Raw genomic sequence first — 27,028 nt, forward strand, 5'->3', positions numbered from 1 at the left:
TGGTACCGACTGCACCCATACAAAATAATGCTTGCAGCTTCCTCGAGACACACTGGTCGCTTTGAGAAACGAAAAACCTGCACCAGAGCTGCAAGGTAAAAGAAATGCACTGGCTATATTTTAACAAAACATCATAAAAACATGAGAAATACTATACTGAACCAGAACATGGGCCAAGAGTTGGCAGTTTGCTTGAGATCAATGATGCCTCTTAGCTTATGAGATATTTACATTTAAAAAAGGCACATATGTCTTTTGTTTGTCACTATTTCTGTTATAATCAGAAAATATATATATTTACAGTTTAATTCGCATAGTATTCACTTGCAGCCAATTATGGAGCTTTATGAATGCTACACTTTTTGTGCTGGATTACCCACTCTGAGAGCCTTTTTATATCTATTAGTATTCAAAGGATAACAGTCTGAAGTCCTTGTAGTCGAGGAACACCCAAGTAAAACCCTTTCTTTCGTTTCTTACTTTCTGGATACTTGCAGGATGGCGTCACCTTGCCCTCCAGAAACACTGTGAGGAATTTCAGAGTAATTTTTGACCAGTACATTTCCTTCAGTGCATATAATAAACACATATGTAGGACTGCTTTCTTGTATTTGTGCAATATTTGAAGGCGCTCAACCTTCAAACAATCAATCAATCACAGCTTGAAGATGAGCCTGGCAACAAAATCTAAAACAAGAATATAGGCACCGAACTCACATGGTGATATCGTTCTTTAAAAGTTTATCCAAAATGCAGTTTTGTTTTTTTTTAAGATGAAATGTCATAAAATAATTAATTATTGAGGGCACCAGTGCTTTTTTCTGTTAGTTGACATGACAGACATTCGGTTGGTGCAGTTTTGGTATTGAAACTATGACATAGCACATGATGCTACATTGATTATTGATGCTCAAAGCTACTTAAGAACAAATGTTGAGCTTTAAAAAGCTCAATTTTGGCTTGAGATTGCAGTGGGTTTAAAATGTATTTGGTTGCAGTTTTAATCGAGTATAAATCGTCTTTTCATTTGAATATTTCCTCAAAAGTAAAGTAAAAAAAGCCAAAAAACAAATAAAATAACCAAATTTGGGCCCAATCCGTTATACTCATTAAACATATTACACTAAAAAACATCATCTGTTTCTGAGGAAGTCAGGTTTGAACTATCAGTTGATATTTTTTTATTTTTTCATCTCTAAATGAAGGTGAACATCATTTAGCAACAAATGCAAACAGGTATAACAGACCTGCACTGCTCACAAATCCACTGATTTCTGTACTCGTTATTCCATCCAGGCAGATCTGGACATGCCAGACCTACTAGACACACCTATAAACTCCCCGGACACTGACATGGAAATACTGTCATCTCGTGCCATCTCTCGGCAATATTCCCGCGATGCCAACACTTCCACCGTCAGCATCCAGGGCTCAGGGAACCACTACCATGCCTGTGCCTCTGATGACTATGAGGATGTGGGCTTTGACCCATCCATCCTTCCCCCTCCAGACCCATGGATAGACAGTGTAACAGATGACCAACTTGATGTCAGTTTCAACAGTTCTGCTATACTGGAGGTATGTGGGAGAATATTCGGTGATACTATTTGGTTAACTTTAGTTTTACGTTACCTTTACAGTTGTGCTCATAAGTTTTGCCTGTTTTCTAGATCAGGGGTCGGCAACCTTTCTGATGATGAGTGCATCTAAAATTCCCTCAGAAGTCAGTGTGCCATATGATTGCATTAGAAATAGATGTAATAACACTCTATATCAGGGGTGTCCAAACTCCGGCCCGCGGGCCAACTGCGGCCCGCGATCCATTTTTAATTGGCCCGCAAGTAATTTTATAAATAGAATCGAATATGGCCCGCACTTCAACTTTTGCTTGAGTGTATTGCACTTCTTAGTTTTAACACCAGGGGGAGCTACTGTCGATCGAGGCAGTTGCTCCACCAAAAAGGACAATCACAGAAGAAATTTAGCCCAAGTTAGTTACTAAACATGGCAGAACCAAAGAAGCGAAAGGTAGAAAGTGAATGCAGAAAATTTCAGACATGGTGGGAGAGTGAATATTTCTTCAAAGAATTCAAGGGGAAGTGTGTCTGTTTGATCTGCACTGAAATTATGGCAGTTATGAAAGAGTATAATGTACGACGTCATTATGAAACCAAACATCAGGCCTATGCATCCTACACTGGTGCTGAGCGAGAGCAGAAATTAAAGCAAAGGGTAGCTCTCCTGCGGGGTCAGCAACAGTCATTTTTTCGTGCTCAAAAGGTCCAGGAAAAGGCTACAATAGCCAGCTATGAGGTCGCCCAACTCATCGCAAGACATGGCAAGCCTTTTTCAGATGGAGACCTCATAAAACACGGCCTCGTTAAAGTCACCGAAATAATGCGCCCGTCAACAACGTCAGCATGTCCAGAAATCCAGTTGCTGAAGACTTGTCAGCCAACATTAAACTGCAACTGTCTGATAAAGCTGTGCTTTTGATCTTTACTCCATCGCATGCGATGAGAGTGATGCCACAGACACCGCACAGCTGCTATTTTTTTGCGGGGAGTGGACGAGCACTTTAGGTGAGTAAAAAATATATTCCACAGTACCCGTGTGTTAATGTGCAGGTACACATGCTTCAAATATCAATAATGCGCATCAGTTCTGTCACTACCCTGCTTTTGCACACCACTTTCTTATATGCGCTTTTCTTGTTAACACACAGAGTACACACCGCTGTGCACTGCCCACGTACACGCAAAGTCAGCTGATCTCATCTGATGCAGATTTGCTCCTTGATCAAGTGACATTTGTCTGGATTTTTGGCACGAGTGGCGATCAGCACCGCGGCTGGATGTCCCGATTTACATACCCAGCGCAGCTGATACTCACCAGAATAATTTACTAAAATTATATGCACTCCTGTTATTAAGTCCAGTTCAGTCTGTTAATGTTGATAACGGTTTCAAACGAACGTTAATAGGTGTGTTGCTAAGCCCAATAACTTAAATAACAAACTTGAAATGTACCCGTCCCATTTTCCCCTTTATTGTTTTTTTTCTCTGTGCTGTAAATCTTCTGTCTAAGAAGAAATCTGAGGCTGTTCTGAGAATGAGCTACCAAAGCTTTTTCTGAATAAATCAATAAAGATCCATTTATGGAAAGCTGTGATGAAGGCAGTTTTGTCTTTAATTATATTCAACAATATAATATATTCGACCACTTGTAAGTGATTTTTCTAAGTTTAATACACTAAAGTTAAGGTTATATACCTAATTTCTAGTAAGTGGCCCAGCCCCTCCTATATTTTTATGTATGTGGCCCTCAGTGAAAAAAGTTTGGACACCCCTGCTCTATATGAACAGTTACAAACTATATAGAACAACTTTATAGAATTATATTTGTTCACAGATGTTGGCAGCTATCAGCGAATAGTTATCAGCTATTTTGAAACAAAAAAAGACTTTTTATCCATAACTGCAAATGAACTGAACAACAAAAACTGCAAATGCTGTTTATGGCCTCCTCACAACAATGATAAGAAAAATAAACTGGGCCAATATGGCATGTCTGTTAATACAGAGACACACATGTTAATGTGATCTCTGGTCTCCGAGTGTCCAGCATTCAGAGGCTACCTGAGGACTCATGTGAGAGAAAGTCTGCTCACACAGACATGTAGAGCCAAATACTGTCAATAAGGCCTCTGCAATGTTCTGAAGACAGTTAAACCTGTCAGGTAGTGACGTCCAGCAGGTGAACATGCAGCTCCATGAACACGCACAGCTGTGGATTCCAGCCACTTTTGTAGTTCTGCAAACTTCGACCCCACAGAGTCGAGCTTTTCAGTTCAATCAGCTGCATTTCGATGTCCTCTGTGTCCAGCCAGTTAATGCGAGACAAATCCAGCTGCTCATTAAAGATTTCTGGTTTGATCAGAAAAGAAAACATTGGTCCAAACACCTGAAAGCCCCGAAAACACTTTGTGAATTCTGTCTCGAGTCTACGGATGTATCCGTGTATCTCCGTGGTGCTGATGCTGCGCTGAGCAGACAGCTGCTGAAGCTTTTGAAGTGTTGGAATGAGGAAATTTCAGCACTGCTTGAAAAAACTACCAGCTAACAACGTCCCTCTCACTGGTAGGTGAAGTTATTTTTAGCCAATTACAAGTTGAATCTGGTTTTGCAGGATTTGCGTCAGAAATACCGATCAGCTGATCATTGCTCAGTTTCATGAATGAACTAGCAACAGGAGAGAGAGAGGGAGAGAATGAGAGAAGAAAAGGCAGCTGTGCAGCATAAAGACACAGAATAAATCCAGCGTTGTGTCTTTTTTCATTCTAGCTGAAGTCCGGGACAAACTGTTCCTTTTCAGCTCAACACGAAATGCGTAATGTTTTCTCTGAATACGAGACGATTCCATTTTTTACGGAACATTTGGCAACTCTACAAACTAACCTTATGAATAAAATAAAGTTCACTATCAGTAACATCATAGCACCCGCCCAGCTGTATAGAAACTCCGTCATGCTAGCTAGTAGCAGTACGAGTTATTGTAACTGACTGTAAAAAGCACAACGAAAATAAACTCCACCTAAACTTGGTTTATATCTGACCCAGATAGACTGCAGCTCATAACTTCGTACCTGAAGTTCAGTTCACCTGACACTCGGACCGGCGGCCGCCTCGGGTCTCTGCTCCTCCTGCCTCCCCTTTCTCTCATCCACCTGCTGGCCTCTGTGGAAGCTCTGCCATAGTCACCACCAAACAACTGAACAATGGCCACCGGTATGCCCGATGGCCAGTCCAGCTATCGTCGTGCCATCAGTTAACCCTTAGCTGGCACGCGTGCCCGGGGTTGCCGACCCCTGCTCTAGAGAATACGGATGTTAATACAAAAGCTTTTCTTTCACTAATGTTTAGTGGTTGGGTGACACCATTGTCAAAAACCTACCCAACTACCCCAATGACCCAGATCAAAAGTTTACATACCCTGTTTCTCAATAGTGTGTATTGCCTCCTTTAACGTCAATGACTGCTTGAAGTATTTTGTGGTCGTTGTGGATGATGCATTTTATTTTCACAGATGGTAAAGCTGTCTATTCTTCTTGGCAAATTGCCTCCAGGTCCTGTAAATCCTTGGGCTGTCAACATGACCTGCATGTTTGAGATATCCCAAAAGTGGCTCAATGACATTGTAATCAGGAGACTGGGATGGCGGCTCTAGAATATTTACTTTTTATCCTGTAAGAAATTAAAGGTGGATTTGGTCTTGTGTTTTGGATTATTGTCATGTTGGAATGTACATGTGCATCCCATTGACAGCTTGCGGGCTGAGGAGTGCAAATTTTCCTCCAGTATTTTCTGATATCATGCTGGATTAATCTTGAAATCAATTTTGGACAGGTTCCCTGTGCCTGTGTAGCTCATACATCCCCAAGTCCCCAATGTAAGTAATCCATCTCGGTAATGAGGCTTGCTTCCGAGTTATTTAGCATATTGTAAATAGGCTGCTTTGGGGCATTAGTGCAGTTGTGGTTTTCTTCTGGGGACCATTGTTCTTCAAGTTCAGCGAGTCCTGTATGTCCGCTGTGGTTATTTGTGGGTTTTTCTTGGCATCCTGAACAATTTTCTGGCAGTTTTGGCTGAAGCTTTTGTTGGTGTACCTGTCCGTGGCTTGGTTTCACCATAATTCTACTTCTTAATTAGAGTTTGAACACTACAATTGTCTGGATACCTTTTTAAGTCCTTTTCCTGTTTTATAAAGTTCAAGTTATCTTCTCCCACAGATCCTTTGATAAATCTTTTTCTTTCTCTATGGCATCAGGGGAGGAAGACAGGACAAAGACATGCTGTGGAAGAGAGCAAGAGATTAATAACTAATGATCAAACACAGAATTGTGTGCAAACACATAGTGAGTGAAAAAAGTTGAGCAAAGAAGAAATACTCAGTGCATCATGGGAAACCCTGAGCAGCCTACACCCATTGCACCGTAACTCTATGCTTTATCAAAAAGGGAAGTTTTAAGCCTAATTTGAGTCTTTTAGATTGAATAGAATGAATAATTTATTCATGTTTAATCTGTTGATTTAACACACAGATCGATAAAATTAATATTTTTATTAAACTTCAGTATTTTCTGGCTCAGACTGAGACTCAATTCAATTCAATTCAATTTTATTTATAAAGCGCCAAATCACAACAAAAGTCGCCTCAAGGCGCTTCATAGATACAGAGAAAAACCCAACAATCATATGACCCCCTATGAGCAGCACTTTGGCGACAGTGGGAAGGAAAAACTCCCTTTTAACAGGAAGAAACCTCCGGCAGAACCAGGCTCAGGGAGGGGCGGGGCCATCTGCTGAGACCGGTTGGGGTGAGAGAAGGAAGAACAGTGGTGCTGTTTCAATCTAAGGAGACTGCTGCAAATTCGAGTTTTGAAACTTTAAACTTGATTGGCAGATGGCCGCCCCTCCCTGTGCCGGGCTCTGCTGGATGCTTCTTGTTGTTAAAATAAAATGTTTCCTCCCCACTGTCGCCAAAATGCTTGATCATAGGGGGTCATATGATTGTTGGGTTTTTCTCTGTATGTATCATTGTAGGGTCTACCTTACAATATAAACTGCCTTGAGGCGACTGTTGTTGTGATTTGGCGCTATATAAATAAAATTGAATTGAATTAAGATAACCTTTATTAAGATAAGAATCCATCAATTGAATCCATTTAAACATTAAAGCTTACTGTCACTTGGCTATGTGACAGTCTGGCAAGCTATCCAGGGTGTACCCCACATCTCACCCTGCGCAGAAGACAATGGATGGATGGAGCTTACTTTCCCACAGCCTAATCAAGGAGGCACAGTAAAGTTAATTTGATTAAACAGGAATCTGTGGTCTTTGTTCTGTTTCCAGCAAGATTCAACAGCAGATTACAATCAAGTATTCAATTCAATTTTATTTATACCACACCAAATCACAACGCCTCAAGGCGACTGTTGTTGTGGCAAAGGTTACAGCTAAGAATCTAAATTTATTATTGATGTTTATCAATGTTTTTTACTTTTAAACTGTCCTACTCTCCCCACAGAAGAGCTTCCACAAATGGTGAATGTATTCTTTATTATGAAGTACTGATTGGTCAGTAGGCAGCTATTTCATACCTGTTGATCTCTAATCTCTAAACACAGCATAAGTTACCATGGCAATTTACCCCGAGTGAGAAGTGAACCACCTTCGCAGAAAACCCAGGGTTAAGTTTGAAGGTACTTTGATAAGCTAAAATCCTGCTTTCCAGCCTCTCTATTACAGGGCCATCAAGGCAACCGGAGCCTGGAATATCCACAAGCAACCAGCTGGCAAATCAAAACAACAGCAAATGACACACTGATTTACAGGTACACACCATTAGGATCAACAGAAACAACACTGGACATTCACACAATCATTCGGCTTGGAGAAGTAGAGTCGGGTGTAACAAAAAGAGGGAAAGTAGTCAGATTACACTACCAGAAGGCAACAGTGCAGTCATCGAGGACAGCTACAAGTACCCAGGAATCCCACAAGAGGCCACTAGGAAAGCTCAACGCAAGAAACATCATCATGGAAGGACTGGTCCCTGCATGGCATGTACCACCAGCAGGTAGAAGTGGTTGATATAAAATATCCTACTAATTCCTGGACAAAGACACCCTGGTAAAACAGCAACAACCTATAAGCATAGAGGCTGGGGTCTGCCACACCAGGCAAGACCCTAGGTGCTAGCTGTGCAAAGACCCTGACACAATCCAACACATAACGGCAAGATTCTAGCAGGCAAGGCATACATGTAACACCATAACCACGTGGCTTGGATATTATACAGAAACATCTGTGTCGAGTATGGCCTGGAAGTCCTGAGGCAAGAATGGGAGACGTCCCCCAGGGTGGCTGAGAATAACCGAGTCCTGTGGGACTTCTAGATACGGATGGACAAACTGGTGATGGGTTAGCCATCTGACATAGTGGTAGTGGACAAGTAGAGGAAGATGGCCATAGTGATAGTTGGCCATCAAGAATCCTGAGAAGCTCGCTACCAAATACCAAGGGCAGAGAGGAAAGCTAGAGAAGATGTGGCGGGTCAAGGCAACTGGAGTCCCCGTGGTAATCTTAGCACTTGGGGGAGTGACCCCCAAACTGGGCAAGTGGGAAATTATTATTGTGCAATGCACTTTCTCTGATTTTATATGTTATATATTTATTTAACATAACACATTAAAACAGCACTTCCTCTATCGTGCACATACAGATGGGGGCAGCTTGGGTCTCAGGAGTTTCCTCATGGCCAAGGCTAAATTATTGTAACGTGAATTACAACTAACTTATCAACCCTGTAGAAAGTACAGTGTACAGTTTTCTGTAGTGATAGTTTCATTATTTAAATGGCAGGTGGTGCAGAGATCAGTTTGCCAGAGAGATGGACGGTGGTTTCTGAAGCTGCTGCAGGCTGAAACCGACCGCATGGACGGCTGGTGTCGACAGATGGAACTCGACCAGCGGGAGAATGACCTGCCTGAAGACAGTACGTCTTTGTGTGCGTGTTGTTGTTGTTCTTCATGTCAAAAAACCTCTCTCAGACCCCATCCTTCGTGTGTGTGTGTTGTCCTAATGCTTGAATCCTCTTCCAGAGGTTTAGGAGGCAACATATAAATTTGATTGTTTCCTAGAATCTCATTCAATAAGTTGCGTTTGAGTAAACTGCTAATGAAATACTACAAATACAGTGTATTACCTCCATTGTGATGATATATCAGTTCAATTAAATCGTATTTATATAGCGCACAGAGTCTGCAACAGTTTGATAAAATTCGGCTTTCTGGAAAAGTACTTTTGCCCTCAGTGCTCGATAAATGGCAACATGACCAATGTGGCGAGTATATTGGGTCCTAAAGCTGCAGAAGGTCACTGCTGAAAAGATTGGCTGTTAACAAAGTGCTGTATGGAAGCATACTAATGGAAGGGAACAGTCTGCTAGCAAATGGTGCACAAGTAATAGAGACATCTGCAGCCTTGGGAAGATTGCCAAGAAAAGTGTCAATTACTTGAGAGAGCTTCACAAGAGGTGGACTGAGGTTGCTTAATAACAGCTTAATAGTGTTCGTAATAAACAAGTCTCAGTTTCAACTGTGAAGAGAAGGATCCGAGCTGCAGGTTTAACAGGACGAGTTGCAGCAAGAAAGCCATCGCTAAGACATCAGAATAAGACAAAGAGACGTGCCTGGGCCATGAAACACTGCCATTATGCCATGAAGCAAAATTTGAACTCTTCAGTTCACCACGCAGGATTTTTGTACGCCAACAAGGAGGTGAAAGGTTCCACGTAGAGCTTCAACATGCAACAAGAAGAAATGGGAGTGAGACAAAAAATTTTGAGCGTGCAATTTATTGAAAACAACGCTTAAACTGAAACAGGCTGTTTTGACAAAATGTTTTGTCTCACTCCTATTTCTTCTTGTTGCATGTTGAAGCTCGACTTGGAACTTCGAGCTGCAGGTTTGACAAGACAAGTTCCAGCAAGAAAGCCATTGGTAAGATGTCAGAATAAGACAAAGAGGCTTGGCTGGGCCATGAAACACTGCTATTGGACTACTGAAGACTGGAAGAAGGTATTATGGGCTGATGAATCGAAGTTTAAAATCTTCGGTTCATCATGCAGGATCTTTGTACACCGTCGAGTAGGCGAAAGGATGGTTCCACAGTGTGTGGCATCAACTGTCAAACATGGAGGGGGAAGTGTGATGGTCTGGGGCTGTTTGCTGGATCCAGGGTCAGCAGCTTGTACAGAGTGAGAGGCTCCCTGAACCAAAACTCTACCACAGCATTCTGCAGGCCCATGCAGGACCCTCTGGTATGCACCTAGTTGGTCAGGGGTTCATCCTACAACAAGTTAAGGACCAAAACATAGAGTTGCCTATGCCAGAGCTACCTCAGGAAAAAAGAACAAGATGGTAAGCTTGAAAACATGGAGTGTCCAGCACAGTCTCTGGACTTAAACCCCATTGAGCTGGTTTGGGATGAACAGAAGTGTGAAAGCAAAGCAACCTACAAGGTCCACATTTATAGGAACTTCTTCAGCAGATATGGGAAGAACTTTCTGAAGAATATTTGATTTCTGTTGTAGAAAGAATGCCACGGGTGTGTACAGCTGTTATATCTACTAAAGGTGGCTACTTTGATGAGTCAAAGGTTTAGAATACACTTTGATCTATAAATTGATTCCATTTGCTTATTTGTGACATGCTTTCATTTCAGAGTGCAATTAGATGTTAAACTGCATAATTTACAATAAAAACATTGGAAAAGTATTCTAAGACCTTTGAGCGGTAGTGTAAATATATTGTATATATATTATAATTATTACAGTTATTGTTAGCCATTGATGCAATGACTATATTGTACTTTGTGTGTAATGAATGTAGTTTATGTGACAGTTTACTTTTCTGCGTTAAAGTCAGAAAAATAAGAATGGTTCCAAGATATTCTAATTTTATACTACTGTAAATAATAATGAAGTCCTCAGGATTGTGTGTGACCAAATTCAAACAGTCATAAAAATGAGCATCAAGAGCATCAAGAGCAATGGCATTTAATGGGACAGGGTTACACCCACAATCAGAGTAGGTTCAAATGTTGCCAAGCTCTCAGAAAAGCTCCTGAGGCTTAAATAAGTTTGTTAGTTGCCAATCAGTGATGTTGTAGTATGTGCATGTTCAGAACAGATCGATATCTAGAAGAGTCTCTTTCTAAGCTCTGTGTCTGTGCTTATAGTCCTAGAGAAGATGAGAAGTGCTATGGGAAGTGCTCAGCTTCTGATGTCCCAGAAGTTTGAGCAGTTCAGGGAGCTGTGTGAGGAGAACCTGGTGAGTCTGAAGCAGTGGAGAGTTTTGTGTTTCTGTGTAGCAGACTTAAGCCTAACTAAATTTTTTTTTTTTTTAAAAATATAATTTCTTCCTTTTCCTTTTAATGAGCTTTTTAATTTCAATGTTTCCAATATTTTGCTTGTGTTTTCTAATGTTTAACCTTTTAAATTGTTTCATTTACTGAAGAAAAAACCTTTACTTTGATTATACAGTGAATATTTGATTGACTGATCAACTGAATGTAATAAAATATTAGTAATGGCAAATGGTGCTTATCATACAAAATGTCATCATATATTTCTATAACTGCATACCAGTATCTTTTACTATTTCAAGTCAAGTCAAGTAGTGTTTTATTGTCAGCCCAACAATATATACGCTCAAGGATGCGGTGGGACGAAATATTGTCCTCCTGGATTAAATGTGTGTAAAAATAATAAAATAAAAATGAAAAATTCAAATATACATACACCCATCCAGAAATAAGATAAACTAAGAATAAGTACGACAGTGTTGTACTTGAATAGAAATAGAGTAAGAATAGAAAAGAATCAGAATAAATACTCAGACAGAATTCACAGACAAGTTTTTTGAGATACTATACAAAGTTTAACATGAGAGTGTGTATAACAACTTTTAATTTTAAATTCTTGTTTTGTTTTTTTTCTATTCTTCCTGCGTATCTACTGTCATAGAACCCCAAAGCCCACCCTCGTCCAGTAGCCTCAGATCTGGCCGGTTTCTGGGATATGCTTCAGTTGTCGATCGAGAACATAAGCCTCAAATTTGATGAGCTTCACCAGCTCAGAGCCAACAACTGGCGGCCCTTGGATCCCCCAGACAGAAAGGTACACTCACAAACTTCCATCATCCACTGGCTACATGATTGCTGATCCAGCTCTTTCACTGCATTACTTGCCAAAAGATGGTCTCTGTCGGTTCCTTCAAACCTTTTTAAGCATTCACTGCTGACACATTAGAGGTCAAAGATCACTGCTCAAAACATTCCTAAAACTAATATGTGTGGCTACACATCATGATTTTGACCTTTTTGTAGAGGATAATTATCTTTAAAGAAATTCCAATAATAATAATAATAATAATAATAATAATAATAATAATAATAATAATAATGCATTTATTATATTTATTTATATATTTAAATACTATTTAAGTCAGTTATACACAAGTTCAGTTGATATATACTAGAGGTGGGAATCACCATACATCCCACGATACGATATTATCACAATACTTAACTCACGATACGATATTATTGCAACTTTTAAAAATATTTTGCGATATTCAGATTCTGTACATAAAGGTAAACTTTATCAATATTCATTTTCTCTAATATCAAAGTCTCACACTCAGTCTTTCTCTCATTTCAGTTTGATTGTTGACAAACTGAACGGTTTGTATTACAGTCTAGTCCAACTTAACTGAATCAACCATCTGGTACAATTATAGCTATTCTGAACTATGCAGTTTATGAAAACTATGCAGCCCCTTCAGCAACTGAAGAATTTGAAAGTCAATTAAAACAAAATATAATTTTACATTAAATAAAAAAGTTTTAAACTTAATTAAAATTAAACATGTCTTAAATTAAAATAAGTAAACTGTCATGTTTATTGCTGCCATAAAAACAAGTTAAACACATTTGGACAGTGAAGGAATGTCAGGATTCTTGCTCAGAAAAAGGATCAACATGCTCTGAAGTCAGAGCACAAAAACCTTTTTGTAACAAAATATCAATTTCTGCTGTCCCTGTGTTAGCAAACAAAATATCACGATGCTACACAGTATCGATTTTTTCCCCCACCCCTAATATATACACAATACACTAGACTTGACATGATACCTGCATTTAATTAAAATAATTAACCTTAAACTAAGTGTAAATATTGAAAATAAAGGTTTAAGTCATGACAGCACAGAATCTTAGAGCAAGCAGTTTTCCACAAATGACTGAAAGCTACAGATAACCTTCTAGTGACCTCTGTTATAGCCTAAATCAAACCTCATGTGACTCTGTCAAACTTCATGTCTGACTTAATGATTTAAAAATAATAATAATAATAATATAAAAACTTGGTTCACTGCTTTGACATCGGAGAAAAGTCAGCAACACTAAAACAACTGTCTCCCCCAGGACTGTAAATAAAAAACCATCTGGCTCTATGATAGTTCAGTCCTTGTTATTGTCATATTCTGTAAAAAAGTCATGATTATGTGATTGTTGAAGATCCAAAAAGTTAAATATTGCTGGATCTGTTTGTTTTAAGCATCTAACTGTTGAACTCACAGGAGTGTGATGGTTTAAATACTGAACATGAGCAAACACAGTCAGATAAAAATGAAAAAATATTCAGTGTGACAATCAGCATCTGTTTCTTAGACTTGATTTAATCTGTCCGGGGTTTACAAGATTGCAAACTGAAAGCACGTTGCCTTTTTTAACAGTTACTATTACACAAAGTGTTCATTTTATTCATGTGTGTTCTTAAGCCCCTCTCAGACGAGCATCCACAGATGTTAATTGTATGACACATTAACATGTTTGATCGTGAGTCAGAAAAGAAACCAGTTATTTCATATATGTTTACCAACCAATTTATTAGGTATACTTGTTCAACTCCTTGCAAATATCTAACCAGATAATCACATAGGAGCAACTCAGTTCATGTAGACATGGTCAAGATGTCCTGCTGAGCATCGGACGAAAGGTGATTTGAATGTACTCTCAGATCTCAAGCTAATAGAGCACATATAGGATGTGGTAGAGTGGGACCCACATATCGTGAGGAATGTTTCCGGCAACTTGTTGAATTTATGCCATGAAGAATTGAGGCAATTCTGAAGGCAACAGAGAGTCCATGTCACGGCGGGGTGCGCCGGAAAGGAAAGAGGTAGACCCAGATGCAGACACGGTGGAGACAAAATGTAGTTTCAAAAATAAAGCGAGCCTTTATTGGCTGATTGCAGAAGAAAAAACAAGGAACTTGGGAAACTAAGGAGGCTATGAACACTGTGTTAACAAAAAGGCTGCGACACTCAGTGAAAAACTATGACAAACTGTGAACACTGAGTCAACTAGAAAACACAGAGAAACAATGGAGTAAACCTATGAAAACTGTGGTGAGGTTAACAGACGATCTGACACTGACTGAGTGGAAACACACAGACTAAATACACATAAGGAATGAGCAAAGGAAGTACAATCACATGAAAACAGCTGACAACAATTAGAGCCCGTTCTCACTCCCGAGGCGTAACATGCCGACGTTTTGTCACGTCCCGCGGCGTTCCTGTGGAACGCGAAAGGAGACCTTCGGCGTTCTTATGGTACGTGGCGGGTTATGGCTGAAATCCAGTGCAATGACGCTCCCGCGGTAATCGACGTTCCAGCCCTGTATTCCAGCCCTAAACCTAACCTTATCCCTAGCCCTAACCATAACCTTTTTCCTGACCTTAACCAAGACTTTAATTATGTTAAGTAGCGTGTTTCTAAGCGATTTGAAGAAAAAGAGCGAACATGTGTAGATTGAGTCCATACGGTTCTCATATTTCCTCATTTTTTCCCAGGTCGTCATTTAGGAACGTGGTGGGTAGCCGAAAACGTAATATGTTGACGATTTGTCACCTAGCGTAAAATGTTACGCTTTGGGAGTGAGAACGTGTTGACAATTAACATAATGACAGGACACGTGAAACTAAACATAATAAACACAAAACTCTTTCAAAATAAAACAGGAAACATAAGGAGATTCAGACATGACTTGAACTTGACAAACAAAGAAAACTTGGACATGAAACATGGCAGAATGTAACTAGATAAACCGAAATGAAACTAGACTAAAAAGAATAAAACACCAAGAAACTCAGAATACTGGGTCACATGACCCAGGGCCATGACAGTCCAACCTGGGACCTACACATAAAACAGACAGTGTACAAATTGCAAATTGCATTCATACCAGTTATGAAGTTATAAGTTCTGCTGACAGTCTCACACCTTTAACTCAGATTTAAGGTGAGCCTACACTAATGTTTCACTGTTAGCAGAATAAAATGAAAACAGTCTTTGAGTGTCAGACTCAGTGAAGGCAGCAGGAGGGGAAATAGGACCGTCTACTCGTTACTTTGGATGGTGACCTACTTTGGAACATCCCTTAAGGTTCACAGGTTGTGTATGGGTTTTTCTGTGTAGAGATTATCTAAATAACAATAACAGCATAATTACTGTACTTTCACCAAAGAGTGTAGGTGTGGAATTATTTTTGCAATCACTCTGGTATCATTTTTTGATTTTCCTTGTTTACAAAAAGTGAGAAAATGTCAGGAAAAGATCATGTTTTGGTTTTAAATCTCTATCCATGTAAAGTTGTCAGGGTGATGAGTCATGTCCTAACAAAAGTCACAAAAAACAAAAGCATCTGACAATTTTACCGCCCTCCCGACTTGAAAAAAAAGAACAAGCATTAAACTTGTATCATTAATGTGAATGACAGCTGAGGTTTGTGTGGTTACACAGATACTGTACCTGTGCATACGTGTGTGTGGATCTGTAAATGTTGCAGATGTGCAGCAGTATCTACTGTGGCATCATTGTGAATATTAACTGGCTTTTTAATTTGCTCTCATTGTTGTCTTTTTCTTTCTTGTGTGTTTTTTTGTGTGTGTATTGACAGTGAAGGTGCTTGCAAACATCAGTCAACATAAGAGCAATGCCAACAGCACAAGGCCCTGACCCCTCTGGGCCTCCTAGGATTCATCATGTCTGTCTTTCCATCCATCTATCCATGCTGCTCTCTGCTCTTGCTTCCTTCTTTCAGCCACCTTCCTGTCTGTGGCTTTTTGCTTTGTTTGTTGTGTGGCTAAAACATCAAACTGCTACACACCAGTTCACAGTAGGTGCATTTATAAGGATTTGCAAAAGAAGTTACAAAATAGGGAAAATGAAGCTCAGGCGAACCCTTTATGATTGAAGTATAATTCAAATATTTTATTTCAAATGTACACAGCAAGTCTTCTCATTCTTCTGTTATTTTTATTTGCATATCTTTCCATTTAGTTAGTACAGTCCTCATCAAAAGTTTAAGACCACTTAAGAAATGGCCAAAAATCATATTTTGCATGGTTGGATCTCAACAAGGTTCCAAGTAGAGCTTCAACATGCAACAAGAAGAACTGGGAGTGAGCAAAACATTTTTTGAGCATGCAACAACACTAAAACTGGAACAGGCTGTTTTACAGGCCCACACCTCCAAAGAACCTGTAAGCCCCCCTAAAACAGAAATCAAAGTTCCAAACATGAGCTCTGTAATGAGTAGCTCCACCGTTATTGTTGAGCACTTGGAAATTTGTTGCGGCATGCTTGATGCAAGCTTTTGGGAACTTTTCTCCAAGTGGTGAAGACGGCCGCACGAAGGGCATCTACTGTTCATAATTGGATTTAGATCAGGGGAACGTGCAGGGTGATATTATTCTCCTGGAAGAAGTCCCTTGTCCGGCAGGGATTGTGCACTGGAGCACTGTCCTTTTGAAAAACCCAGATGTTACCACACAGACGAGGGCCCTCAGTCATGAGGGATGCTCTGCAACATCTGGACATAGCCAGTGGCCGTTTGACGCCCCTGCACCCCTGAACTCCATTGTTCCACTGAAGGAAAAGCACCCCAGACCATTATGGCACCCCCGTCCACTGTGGCGCCTAGAAAACATCTCAGGTGGGATCTGCTTGTCGTCCCAGTAACGTTGGAAACCATCAGGACCATCAAGGTTACGTTTACTTTCTTCCACCTTTCAATGACCCATGTTTGGTGCAAAGGGTCAGTTGTGCGGCGTTCAGGGAGACGAGGCCTTGTTTTGTTTTTGAAGCCCTTCAGTCTCAAATGCAGTCTGATGGTTATGGGGCTGCAGTAATGGTCTTAATTTGGGTCGAGGATCGTCCAATGCCTTGATGGACAGCCAATTATATCGTCTGGCTCAGTGCTGAGACATTTTTTGGGGTCTTCCACTTGACTTTTTTGTTCCATAGCCCTCAGGATCATTTAAGAAAGTCCAAATGACTGTCTTACTGCGTCCCACCTCAGCAGCGATGGCGCGCTGCGAGAGACCCTGCTTATGCAGTTCTACAACCCGACCACGTTCAAAAAGGGAACGTTTTTTCAATTATATGATTTTTGTAATTTAGCTAGCTTAGAGAGCAGCAATAATTTTAGCAAAATTGTCGAAAGTTTTGTTTTCAAGCCCGCCTTCAGTTCATATTTTTAGCAATTAAAACGAGACGGTTGCATGGTCGCATTTTAATAGCTGGGATCAGCAGGAAGTGTAGAAATGAAGAGAAAAGACTGAAGCACAGAGCTATAAAATAATTATTTCAGGACATTTATGGTGCCATAGAATGGAATCTAAATATTTAATAAATTGGAGCTATATCAGTCCTGCAAAGAAATAAAGAAATGTCCACATGATAGACAGGAAAGATGCATGCACACAGACAAAAGGACCCTTCCTCACTTGAACATATCTATCTTACAATCATGCCAAAGCCTTGTTTGTTCAGACAAATGCATCTGTCTCTGTCAGAGGTTTGACTTCAGCTGTCTTCAAGCGTATAGATTGTTACACAGCAACCAGAAAACCTTATTTGGAAGAGAAAATGGAAAGATGCTGATAATCAGTGGGTGACTCACTCCACAGAAACACAATGGAAGTCATCTTAACTCTCATTCCTAGGCATACATTAGCACACACACACACACACACCAATAAGTATGTCTTTTTCCTGAAATGTTCTGCCCTTCCCTCCTACCACCCCCCTCCCAGGAGAGGCGGCTCCCACCTCCAGTGCCAAAAAAGCCACCCAAGGGCCCCCACCATCACCCCCCTCTGGCCAGAGACCGCTCACTGGAAAGCTCAGAGAAACAGCGGCAGGAGGCCAGGAAGCGCCTGATGGCCGCCAAGAGAGCGGCATCTGTACGGCAAAACTCAGCGACAGAGAGCGCCGACAGCATCGAGATCTACATCCCCGAGGCTCAGACGAGGCTATGAGGACACTGCCAGAGCCACACGGGGTCGACACGCAGTACACACCATTCACACAGAACACCACAAATGTATGGTTGTCCACACAAAGGCAAAAGGGTTTAGACGCATCTGGATATATTATTTCGTTATGCACAATGCACTCTGAGGATAAATCGAGCTGGAACATTGATGGAACATGTGCCCTTTCCCAATGCTCACCTGTCTCCTGGCTGATTTAGTTACCTGTAAATGTAACCATGCTTCCTCTGGATCCAAACTCGTCATGTTTAAACACTCTTCACAGCAGCTACATGGCAGACACCCCAAAATTGGTTTTGAAATGTCAGTTTATATTCATCAGTTTTCACAGAGTGAGTGTATAGCAGGGAGCACTCTCCTGACTGGAGTTTCACAGGTGGGATTTATCTCGTAATCAGGTGTTGAACCATAACACGAGTTTGACTTAACAAGTTTACATATCTACAGAGGAAGCAGGTCTTCTTCCGCGGGGTAGAGCACGCTCATGGCTGTGGCTGAGCTTTCCAGGTCACACAAATGAAATCAGCCAACCTGATCTTTAGCTCCACTCGACTCGTGTTCAAAATGTGTCAACTCCTCTCATTTAATCCCTTAAATAAATTTCTCCAAAAGTTATCATGGTATATTAGCTAATTTGATCACTTTTGAAAGCACTTGCTGAATCAGGTAGTTCATATTCGGCCTCACACAGACACTCAAATACGATCACTCCTGACTCCAAAGGAACAAAGGTGGTGATTGGTTTCATAAGGGTAGCCCAAAATCCAGTGGGTGAAGTAGCTGTGGTTATGTCAGTTTGTTGCCATGTTGCATTGCAACAGTAACCAGGAACAGAAAAACTCATTCTAGCACCTTTTATGTTTTTTACTTGTGTTGTAGCCTCTATAGATCCCACACAGGAGACGGGAAGGCACGGGGTCAGATGCCTGAAATCTGCACCGCTAAATAGTGACGCTATGAAATCCAAACGCTCATTCTTTTCATTGTTTAGGGTTATCAGCTGAACAGATCATACAGGTGTCTTTTAAATGCCTTTTTAACTTGTACAAATGTGTACTGCACAGACGTGATGGACAATCTTACATAAACACACAGAAGTAATAATAATCTTGTGTGACATGAAAATACTTCACATGCCACTCATACATAATGAACACATGAGTGCTCGCAGGCAATTTCTGTGGTCTTGTGGCTGAATGAACACTGCAGACTGGTGTCGTATAAAACAGCGTATCACTCCCCCCTCTGGAGATGCCATGATCACGATTGTTCATCTTCCTCTCCATCTCCACGTAATTATCAGCTAGTATTTTCTTCCTCTAGATGAACCCTCTTAAAAATGACTGAAATGGTTTAAGAAGATCTGTTATTTTGCAAATTTCAATACAATTTTGTAGTTTGGACATCCTTCTGTGGACAAAGTAGCAGTTTAACAGCTCCAGTACTGGTCAGAGACACTGCTAACACGAGCCTTCAGACAACTTAACTGGAACTTTTCCATATTTGAGCTGTTTTAAGCCTGTCTGACATGGTTGCTCTGTCTCTGCAGTTCAATGCTGTGCTGACCAAAACGACAAAAAAAACGTATAAATAAACAGAATTTTATTTTAATGCTTCTTGTGTAAGCAGAAAGCCTTCACATGAATTGTTAAGTACGGAGCCCCGCAGGGGACATGGGAGAAAAAAAAATTAAGACGGACTTTTGCGAGATCTCGCAAAAACTTTTGCGAGATCTTGCAAAACAAACTCGGGATCTCGCAAAAGTTTTGCGACATCTCGCAAAAGTTTTAGCCGCATTCTTCGGAGGCCGCCAGCTCGAAGCCGACCGGGAGGGCGAAGCACGATGTGCCGGGAAAGCGGTGTTCCTCCCGGCTGTAGTAGGTCTCGACCTCCCGTTAGCTTCGAGCTAGTGGGTGTCAGATCTCCGAAAACGTCGGAGCACTTTTGCAAATATGTGATGTCTTGTAAACCGAGCAGGTGTCTGACGTTTACACAACTACATTCACGCCTCAAAATATCTTAAAAGTGTATTTTGTGACCCAGAAACAGTAATATTACAACTAAGTAGCTGCCGCCATTGTTGGAATTCAACTTTTGTGAGATCTCGAGTTTGTTTTTCGAGATCTCGCAAAAGTCCGTCTTAATTTTTTTTTCTCCCATGTCCCCTGCGGGGCTCCGTAATTAAGTGCTCATACTGTCAGAAAGGCAGCAGTGTGTCATAAAAGTGTTTGTATCATCACCTGTGCACAGGTTTGCAAATCCTCCCTTTCTTTGGTTTCACTTTAGTTTGTTTCTCCTTGTTGGCTTTCAAGGTGATTTGTCTTTTACCAGGTGCTGAAACAGTGTCGGGCAGAGTGCATTGATGGTGCTGAGAGAGATACAGTACATACAGTTGTGGTCCGATGTTTACTGACACCCATCATAGTCATGGATATCATAGTAATTTGGGGCTTTTACTCATTTCTTTTAACTGTTCTTTTTCCAGGGTGGCCCGTACCACACACATCTTTAATGGACTTAAAAAACAAGTTTGAGTTTATTTTGGATTTTCTTTCATCCACACAGGGTCAAAATTATACATGCAACCTCAAACTCACACTCCTATGTGTTATTTGGTTAAATGTCTCCTTAGCAAGCTGCACCTCGACCAGTTTTGGTACTCATAAACAAGCTTCTGACATAATTTTGGCTGGATGTTTGAGTACTGCTCTTGGCAGAATTGGAAAAGTTCATTTAAATGAGTTAGTCAGTTAGTCCACACATTTACAGTAGGGTCAGAGTCCAGGGATTTGGGATTTCTTTTTTTCACCCATCTAGCTGTTGGTTCGAGTTGAAGTCGAAGGGTTTGGAGGTTGTCCTCCATTATTCCATCCACTTTGTGCAAAGTACCACTGGCAGCAAAAAAGCCCCAGCGATGCTGCCACCACCATGCTTAACAGCTGGTAATAATAATAATGGATTGGATTTATACAGCACTTTTCAAGGCACCCAAAGCGCTTTACAATTCCACTATTCACTCACTCTCGCATTCACACACTGGTGGAGGCAGCTACAGTTGTAGCCACAGCTGGCCAGATTGCTCAGTTAATGTCTCCCTGGCCAGGTTCACCAGAACGTTTTCCATTTGGGCAACTGCAAATTTCAGTCAAGGTTGAAGGTTTCAATTTTGGAGCGTAGACTTTGTTCTTGGTCAGCAGCCTTTGATCCCCAGCTATTTAAAACTTTACCATGGACAGTGACGCTGGCTTGAGCCTGAGTGGTTCCTGGGTTGTTCCTGAACATCCTGAGTAATTTCCTCTCATTTGAGGGTGAAGGTGGTAACACATCTGAATAACTTGCACTCATGTACGGTTGTTTGAACTGATGATTTGGAAACTGTTGTGGTTTAGAAATGGCTTTAACAGATTTTCCAACTTGTATAAATTATAATTCTCCTGAGATCTTCACTGAGTTCCTTAGACTTTACCATTGCTCTAACTATTCATCAATCCAGTAGGTGCTGGAAAATCAAACAACTACCACTGTCAGACATGATCACTAATGAGAAGTTGATTTGTAAGTGGACGGGTTCTTATATAGCACTTTTCTACTCTACTTGAACACTTAAAGCACTTTATACGACTTGCCACATCATCTACGTCTACATACAAGTGATTTCTATGTTACATTCACACACATCAGACAGCATCAGACAGCATCCTGCACAAGGATACTTGACATGAGACTGGAGTAGCCAGGGATTGAACCACCAACCGTCCAATCAGTACCATGACCCTGTCTGGATTAGAGAAAACAAAAAAATCAAAATAAATTCAAACTTGTGCACTCGATTCTTTTTTTAGTTTTCTAAAATAATTCCGGAAAAGAAAGAAAGAAATGTGATCATGAAAAGCTCGAAATTTCCATGACATTTATGCCCATGATGAGTTTATGCAAACTTCTAACCTCAACTGTAACAGATGACCTTGCCATGATTTGAAGCTGAAGTTAAGTAGTTATGCACTAAAAGTGTTCAGCTGATCACCCTTTACATTTGTTTACATTCACTGGCTAAAAATTTATTTGAATTAAAACTAATAATGACATTGATATAAGCTTACTTGAGCTGTTTAAAAATGTATCATATGTTTTTGGACAGAAGAGGCTCAAAATTTAGTTTTCAGTAGTCATCCAGTGATATCCATGCATATTGTAATTTAACCACAACTATTATCTTTTCCTAAAATAGCCAAGTAGCTGAGTAGGTTAGTGCCTGGTCAAACAGCGAGTGAAAACAAAGTTCAAGTGTAAGGCTAATAGAAAAATGTGACAGCCAGTGATCTTGTGTGGGATGTTAACGCTCTAGCTTGTGTTACCAGGCCGTAAAGTAAACTTTATGTGTGATTCTGACTACAAAAGACAACAAATTCATGAGAGAAGCAGAAATTATGATTCGGTTGGTTAATAATCTACAATGTAAAATATTCTTGTTGGATTATAGTTGCAAAACTAAAATAGAAGTTTGTAATTTGAGGGTTGAAGAGGGATGGTAAGCCATTTGATTCTGCCATGAAACTCTCAGAAGCAGCTAGCAGCTACTTCATTCATGAAAAGCTGTTTGCTCACCTTTTGGTGTCCCAAGTTGAGCTCAATGGGGCGTTCGCACCATATGCAAAGTGAAAGTACTTGTGAATTCAGCCGCATTAGGAACTCAAATATTAGCCCTTGTTAGCCAACAGGATGAGGAAAAGTACAGACAACAGTTGGAATCAAGAGAAAGAAACATATTTTCACACCTTATCATGAAGCCCTTTTTTTTGAATTTGCTATCTTTACATCAGATATTTGAAACAGATGTTCCAGCTGCGCTCAATAAATTTGTCTTCTACGTCTGGAGGCTTCAGGAGAGAATTCACAGTCAGCGGTTGACTTCCATCTAATGGGTTTTTGGGCCAAATGCATTTCAGTTTGCCTGATTCCAGAGACTTTGTGTGTAATTGCACCTTATGAATACTTTTCTTAAAGTTTGGTGAAATGCATCATAACCCCGATGATGTCATCAGGTTTATCGTATCGTTAAAAACACATCGTTTGGTGGTGTTAACATAGAGACACCGTCTGATACTAATGTCAGTGTGCAGTGCCAAAGTCTTACCCAGAAAAAACAGATTGAAGCTTATTAAGTTCAGTATGTGTGGGCTGATCACATTTTTGCAGACTTCTCCTTCAACAGAAATAACTCTGATGTGACATTGCTGTTACTGCTTACACATAACGAGACATTTCGACCTGGGCACTAAAATGTGAAGACATTTCAAACTCATCTGGGTTTTAGATTTGACGTCTTGGCTAAGAAGCTGCTTCATCAGTGACAAAGGAAAATGTTTCGGGCCAAGCTGATTCTCTCTGAGCCACTTCATGTTGTTAAACTGTGATAATGACATTTATACTACTACAACTGCGATGTATACCAACATGTATCTATTAACAAACTGCCATTCATTTCTTCAACAATCTGGAAATCATCCGTAGGATTCAGAGAATTCTGCAGATGATTCTAAGATGATAATGACGAAGTGTTGTTAATGAAAGTATTCTGTATTATTTTCTTCTTTTGTAATGATGAGGTGTGTGTGTTAGCGTGTGTGGTGAAGGAACGTAATTTTGTACAGGATTTGATTACCTCTGTGTTTTAATGATAATGACAGTGAGCCATATTCAGCGTAAAACACCTTTCTTATCAAGAGGAAAGGGCCATACCACTGCAGATTGAATATGCTTTGGATTTTTGGTTTTTGCATTTACTGAATCATTTCTTTTGTATTCCAGTAGCAAGCTTACTGTCTGTGAGTTTGGGGAGACGTGTTGAGTGCGGACAACATGACACAAATGTGAGCAGGAAGCAGGGAGACATACATTTTTAATGTCCTGGATTAAAATTTGCACGTTTCTCAAATTAAAGTGTTGGTTGGACATGCAGAAATGACTGCGAAATAAAAGCTAAACTAAGATTATTAAAAGTGATGAAGCATAAACACAAAAATGTTAAAGAGCTGTGGGAGATCAGGGCTGCCAGAAAAAATGTAACAAAAATATGTCTGTTTTGTTGTATCTGTGACAAACAAGAGGAGAAAGTTCTGTGACTGTTTGCTAACATTGCACTAACTCACTGGCAGTACAAGTTAATTTCAATAATGACAACCACTCGAGAGCAAATTAGCAGGTCAACAATGAGAACCATATCAGATATGTTAAGCTATATATTAAAATTCACAAGAAGATCCAATGATTTTAATGATTCTCTAACAGGAAAGAAAACGTGCTGGAGTTGCTCAAGCAGGTCATCCTACAACCGAGGAGTGCTCGCTGCACTCTGGTTGGTATGAACAGCAGTCCCAAAATGTGGAGCCAGACAATCTGAACAGTTTAGAATCTATTTATTGATTTGTGGTTGATATCTGTTAAAGGGTTTTATATTTAACTACACTAAAAACTGAAAATAATAACTGAAAAATGAATGAACTAAAGTGGAATAAATAATACAGAAGAAGTATTAATATTTGTTAGTTTGGTCAAATGATATCACAGCTGGCCTGATGAGACTTTGATGGATGTGTTTGCTAAGACTCTATAAGAGTGAGTCACCACTTTTTTATTGTAATGCCTATTTTGATTTTCCAAAATCGTGTTTCTCCAACGTTCTCACTCCCAAAGCGTAACATTTTACGCTAGGTGACAAATCGTCAACATATTACGTTTTCGGCTACCCACCACGTTCCTAAATGACGACCTCGGAAAAATTAGGAAATATGAGAACCGTGTGGACTCAATCTACACATGTTCGCTCTTTTTCTTCAAATCGCTTAGAAACACGCTATTTAACATCATTAAAGTCATGGTTAAGGTCAGGAAAAAGGTTATGGTTAGGGCTAGGGATAAGGTTAGGTTTAGGGCTGGAACGTCTATTACCGCGGGAGCGTCATTGCACTGGATTTCGCCCATAACCCGCCGCGTACCATAAGAACGCCGAAGGTCTCCTTTCGCGTTCCTCAGGAACGCCGCGGGACGTGACAAAACGTCGGCATGTTACGCCTCGGGAGTGAGAACGGGCTCGTTTCTGATATGTGCCTGGCATACAATAATAATTAGGAAGACTAAAATTAAGACCCAGACATATTTTCAAGCAATTAGGACAAACTGGAAACTAAAGTGACTCAAGTTAGAATGAAATAAACGTTAATTAGAAAAAACCCTCAGATATAATAATTCTGGTTTGTTAAAAGAATGAAATAAACGCTTGAATCATAAAGGTAAAGAAAGTGATATTCCTCAGGTGGTCGGAGCAGGACTGAGTGACCTGAAAAGTCAGATTAGAATCATAGAGGACTGATGACTCTTATTTTGTAAATATTTGGTTGAATTTTACTAAAGAAATTGAAAATACCTTTATTTTTAAAAGAGTTTAAAGAGTTGATCGTCATTGATTTGTTTCTCTATACAGTGTGGCCAAGTAGCAGTATATACTATAGAATTATTATTATTATTATATAATTTCTGCTTTATGTATCTTTTTAGTTTTTTAATATTAGCAGTTCTGGACATTCATTCAACTTTCGATATACTGATGCTGAACATCTCTGCAACTCCAACCAGTGTTGGATTTGAGCTCCCTGATTCTCTGCGTTTTTCCTCAGGAAGGAACGGGAAAGAACAGGTCATCTTTAAAATCAGGGTCTCCCAGACATGTTGATCTGTTAATCACAGTCTGTGTGTGTGTGCGCACGCGTGTGTGTGTGTGTGTGTGGATGTGTATCATTTGTATATATAAAACCATGTCGAAGATACATTGGATGCAAGGTCTCTATAAAGTGCTTCCTGAGTCTCTTGTTTTCTATGTTGGGCCTTCCCTCTGTACGGTCTGGTAGCCTCATAGGGTCATTCTGTAAATTAACTCTCTACTTATCCCTGCAACCGATTTCTGGTGTTTGTACAGAAAATGATAAGGGTGTTTCATAACGCATGCAGACACAATATTAGTACTTACGAATCTATATCTAAGTTGAAAACATGTATTTGGTTTATTTATGATCTTATTTATTGATTTTCTAAAATATGAAATTCTGTTGAAGTGGTCTGTCATGCTCTTATGATCTTATGTTGTATTGTAGAGAGATGATTATATGTCCATAACTATTGATCAGCCCATAATAAAATAACTATTGACTCTTCCATGACTGATCTCTGTTTACAACAAATCATCATCAGATTGTTTGATTAATCCCCGTGGTTGTGTTGACATCAGAGGACTGGAAAATCAAGCCCGGTGAGCTTTGTTAGCGAAGACATACCACATAATTTACACACACAGTGAATACAGCTTAATTTTGTTCAATTCAATTGAATTTTATTCATACAGTTGCCTCAAGGCACTTTATATTCTAAGGAAAAGACCCTACACAATAGACAAAGCACCAACAGTCACATGACCCCTTTTGAGCAAGCACATTGGCAACAGTGGGAAGGAAAAACTTGCTCTTAACAGGAAGATGTCTCCGGCAGAACCAGGCTCAAGTAGGGGCGGGGCCATCTGCCATAACTGGATAAGGTGAAGGGAAGAAGACATTCTGTAGAAGAGATCCAGAGATTAATGATAAATAATGATTGTATGCAGTGTGGTATAGTGTCTTTTTCTTGTCAGTACTCCAGGAGGATTTTGCAGAGCTTTAGTGACAGCAGAGATACTCAGAGGCTGTGGCAAGGGATACAGACCATCACAGACTACAAGCCCACACTGCAGACCGCTGTCAGCTCCACCTCTTTACTGGATGAGCTAAACAAATTCCTCGCTTTGAAGACTCCCCATAATGACCGGGTGGTGACGCTATCCCCAGACGGTGTGTGGAGATCCCTACATACAAAGCCCCAGGTCCTGATGACATCCCTGGATGAGCACCGAGGGACTGTGCTGGGGAACTCACAGACGTCTTCACGGACATCACTGAGCCAGACTGTTGTCCCCACATGCCTCAAAGCCTCCACCATCATTCCTGTACCGAAGAAGTCATCTCCCCCCTGCTTTA

General features: G+C 40.3%; 1 protein-coding gene across 10 annotated transcripts in view; it reads left to right on the plus strand.

The window, feature by feature from the left end:
* Positions 1-26,176, plus strand: part of dlgap1a (discs, large (Drosophila) homolog-associated protein 1a) — a 196,148-nt gene extending 169,972 nt beyond the window's left edge. For 8 of the 10 annotated variants that reach the window (XM_085141096.1, XM_085141097.1, XM_085141095.1 and 5 more), the window contains 5 exons: positions 1,297-1,578; positions 8,425-8,557; positions 10,804-10,895; positions 11,591-11,743; positions 17,730-26,176. In XM_085141096.1, the coding sequence (XP_084997222.1) occupies positions 1,297-1,578; positions 8,425-8,557; positions 10,804-10,895; positions 11,591-11,743; positions 17,730-17,954 (885 nt within the window). In that variant the 3' untranslated portion in view covers positions 17,955-26,176. Of the gene's footprint in view, positions 1-1,296; positions 3,735-3,836; positions 6,680-8,424; positions 8,558-10,803; positions 10,896-11,590; positions 11,744-15,589; positions 17,622-17,729 lie in introns of those variants that run through there. The other 2 variants (XM_085141102.1, XR_014870813.1) reach the window with 2 other exon arrangements.
* Positions 26,177-27,028: the final 852 nt, after the last annotated feature.

This window comes from Neolamprologus multifasciatus, chromosome 18 (assembly GCF_963576455.1).
Source record: "Neolamprologus multifasciatus chromosome 18, fNeoMul1.2, whole genome shotgun sequence".
NCBI classification, from domain to species: Eukaryota; Metazoa; Chordata; class Actinopteri; order Cichliformes; family Cichlidae; genus Neolamprologus; species Neolamprologus multifasciatus.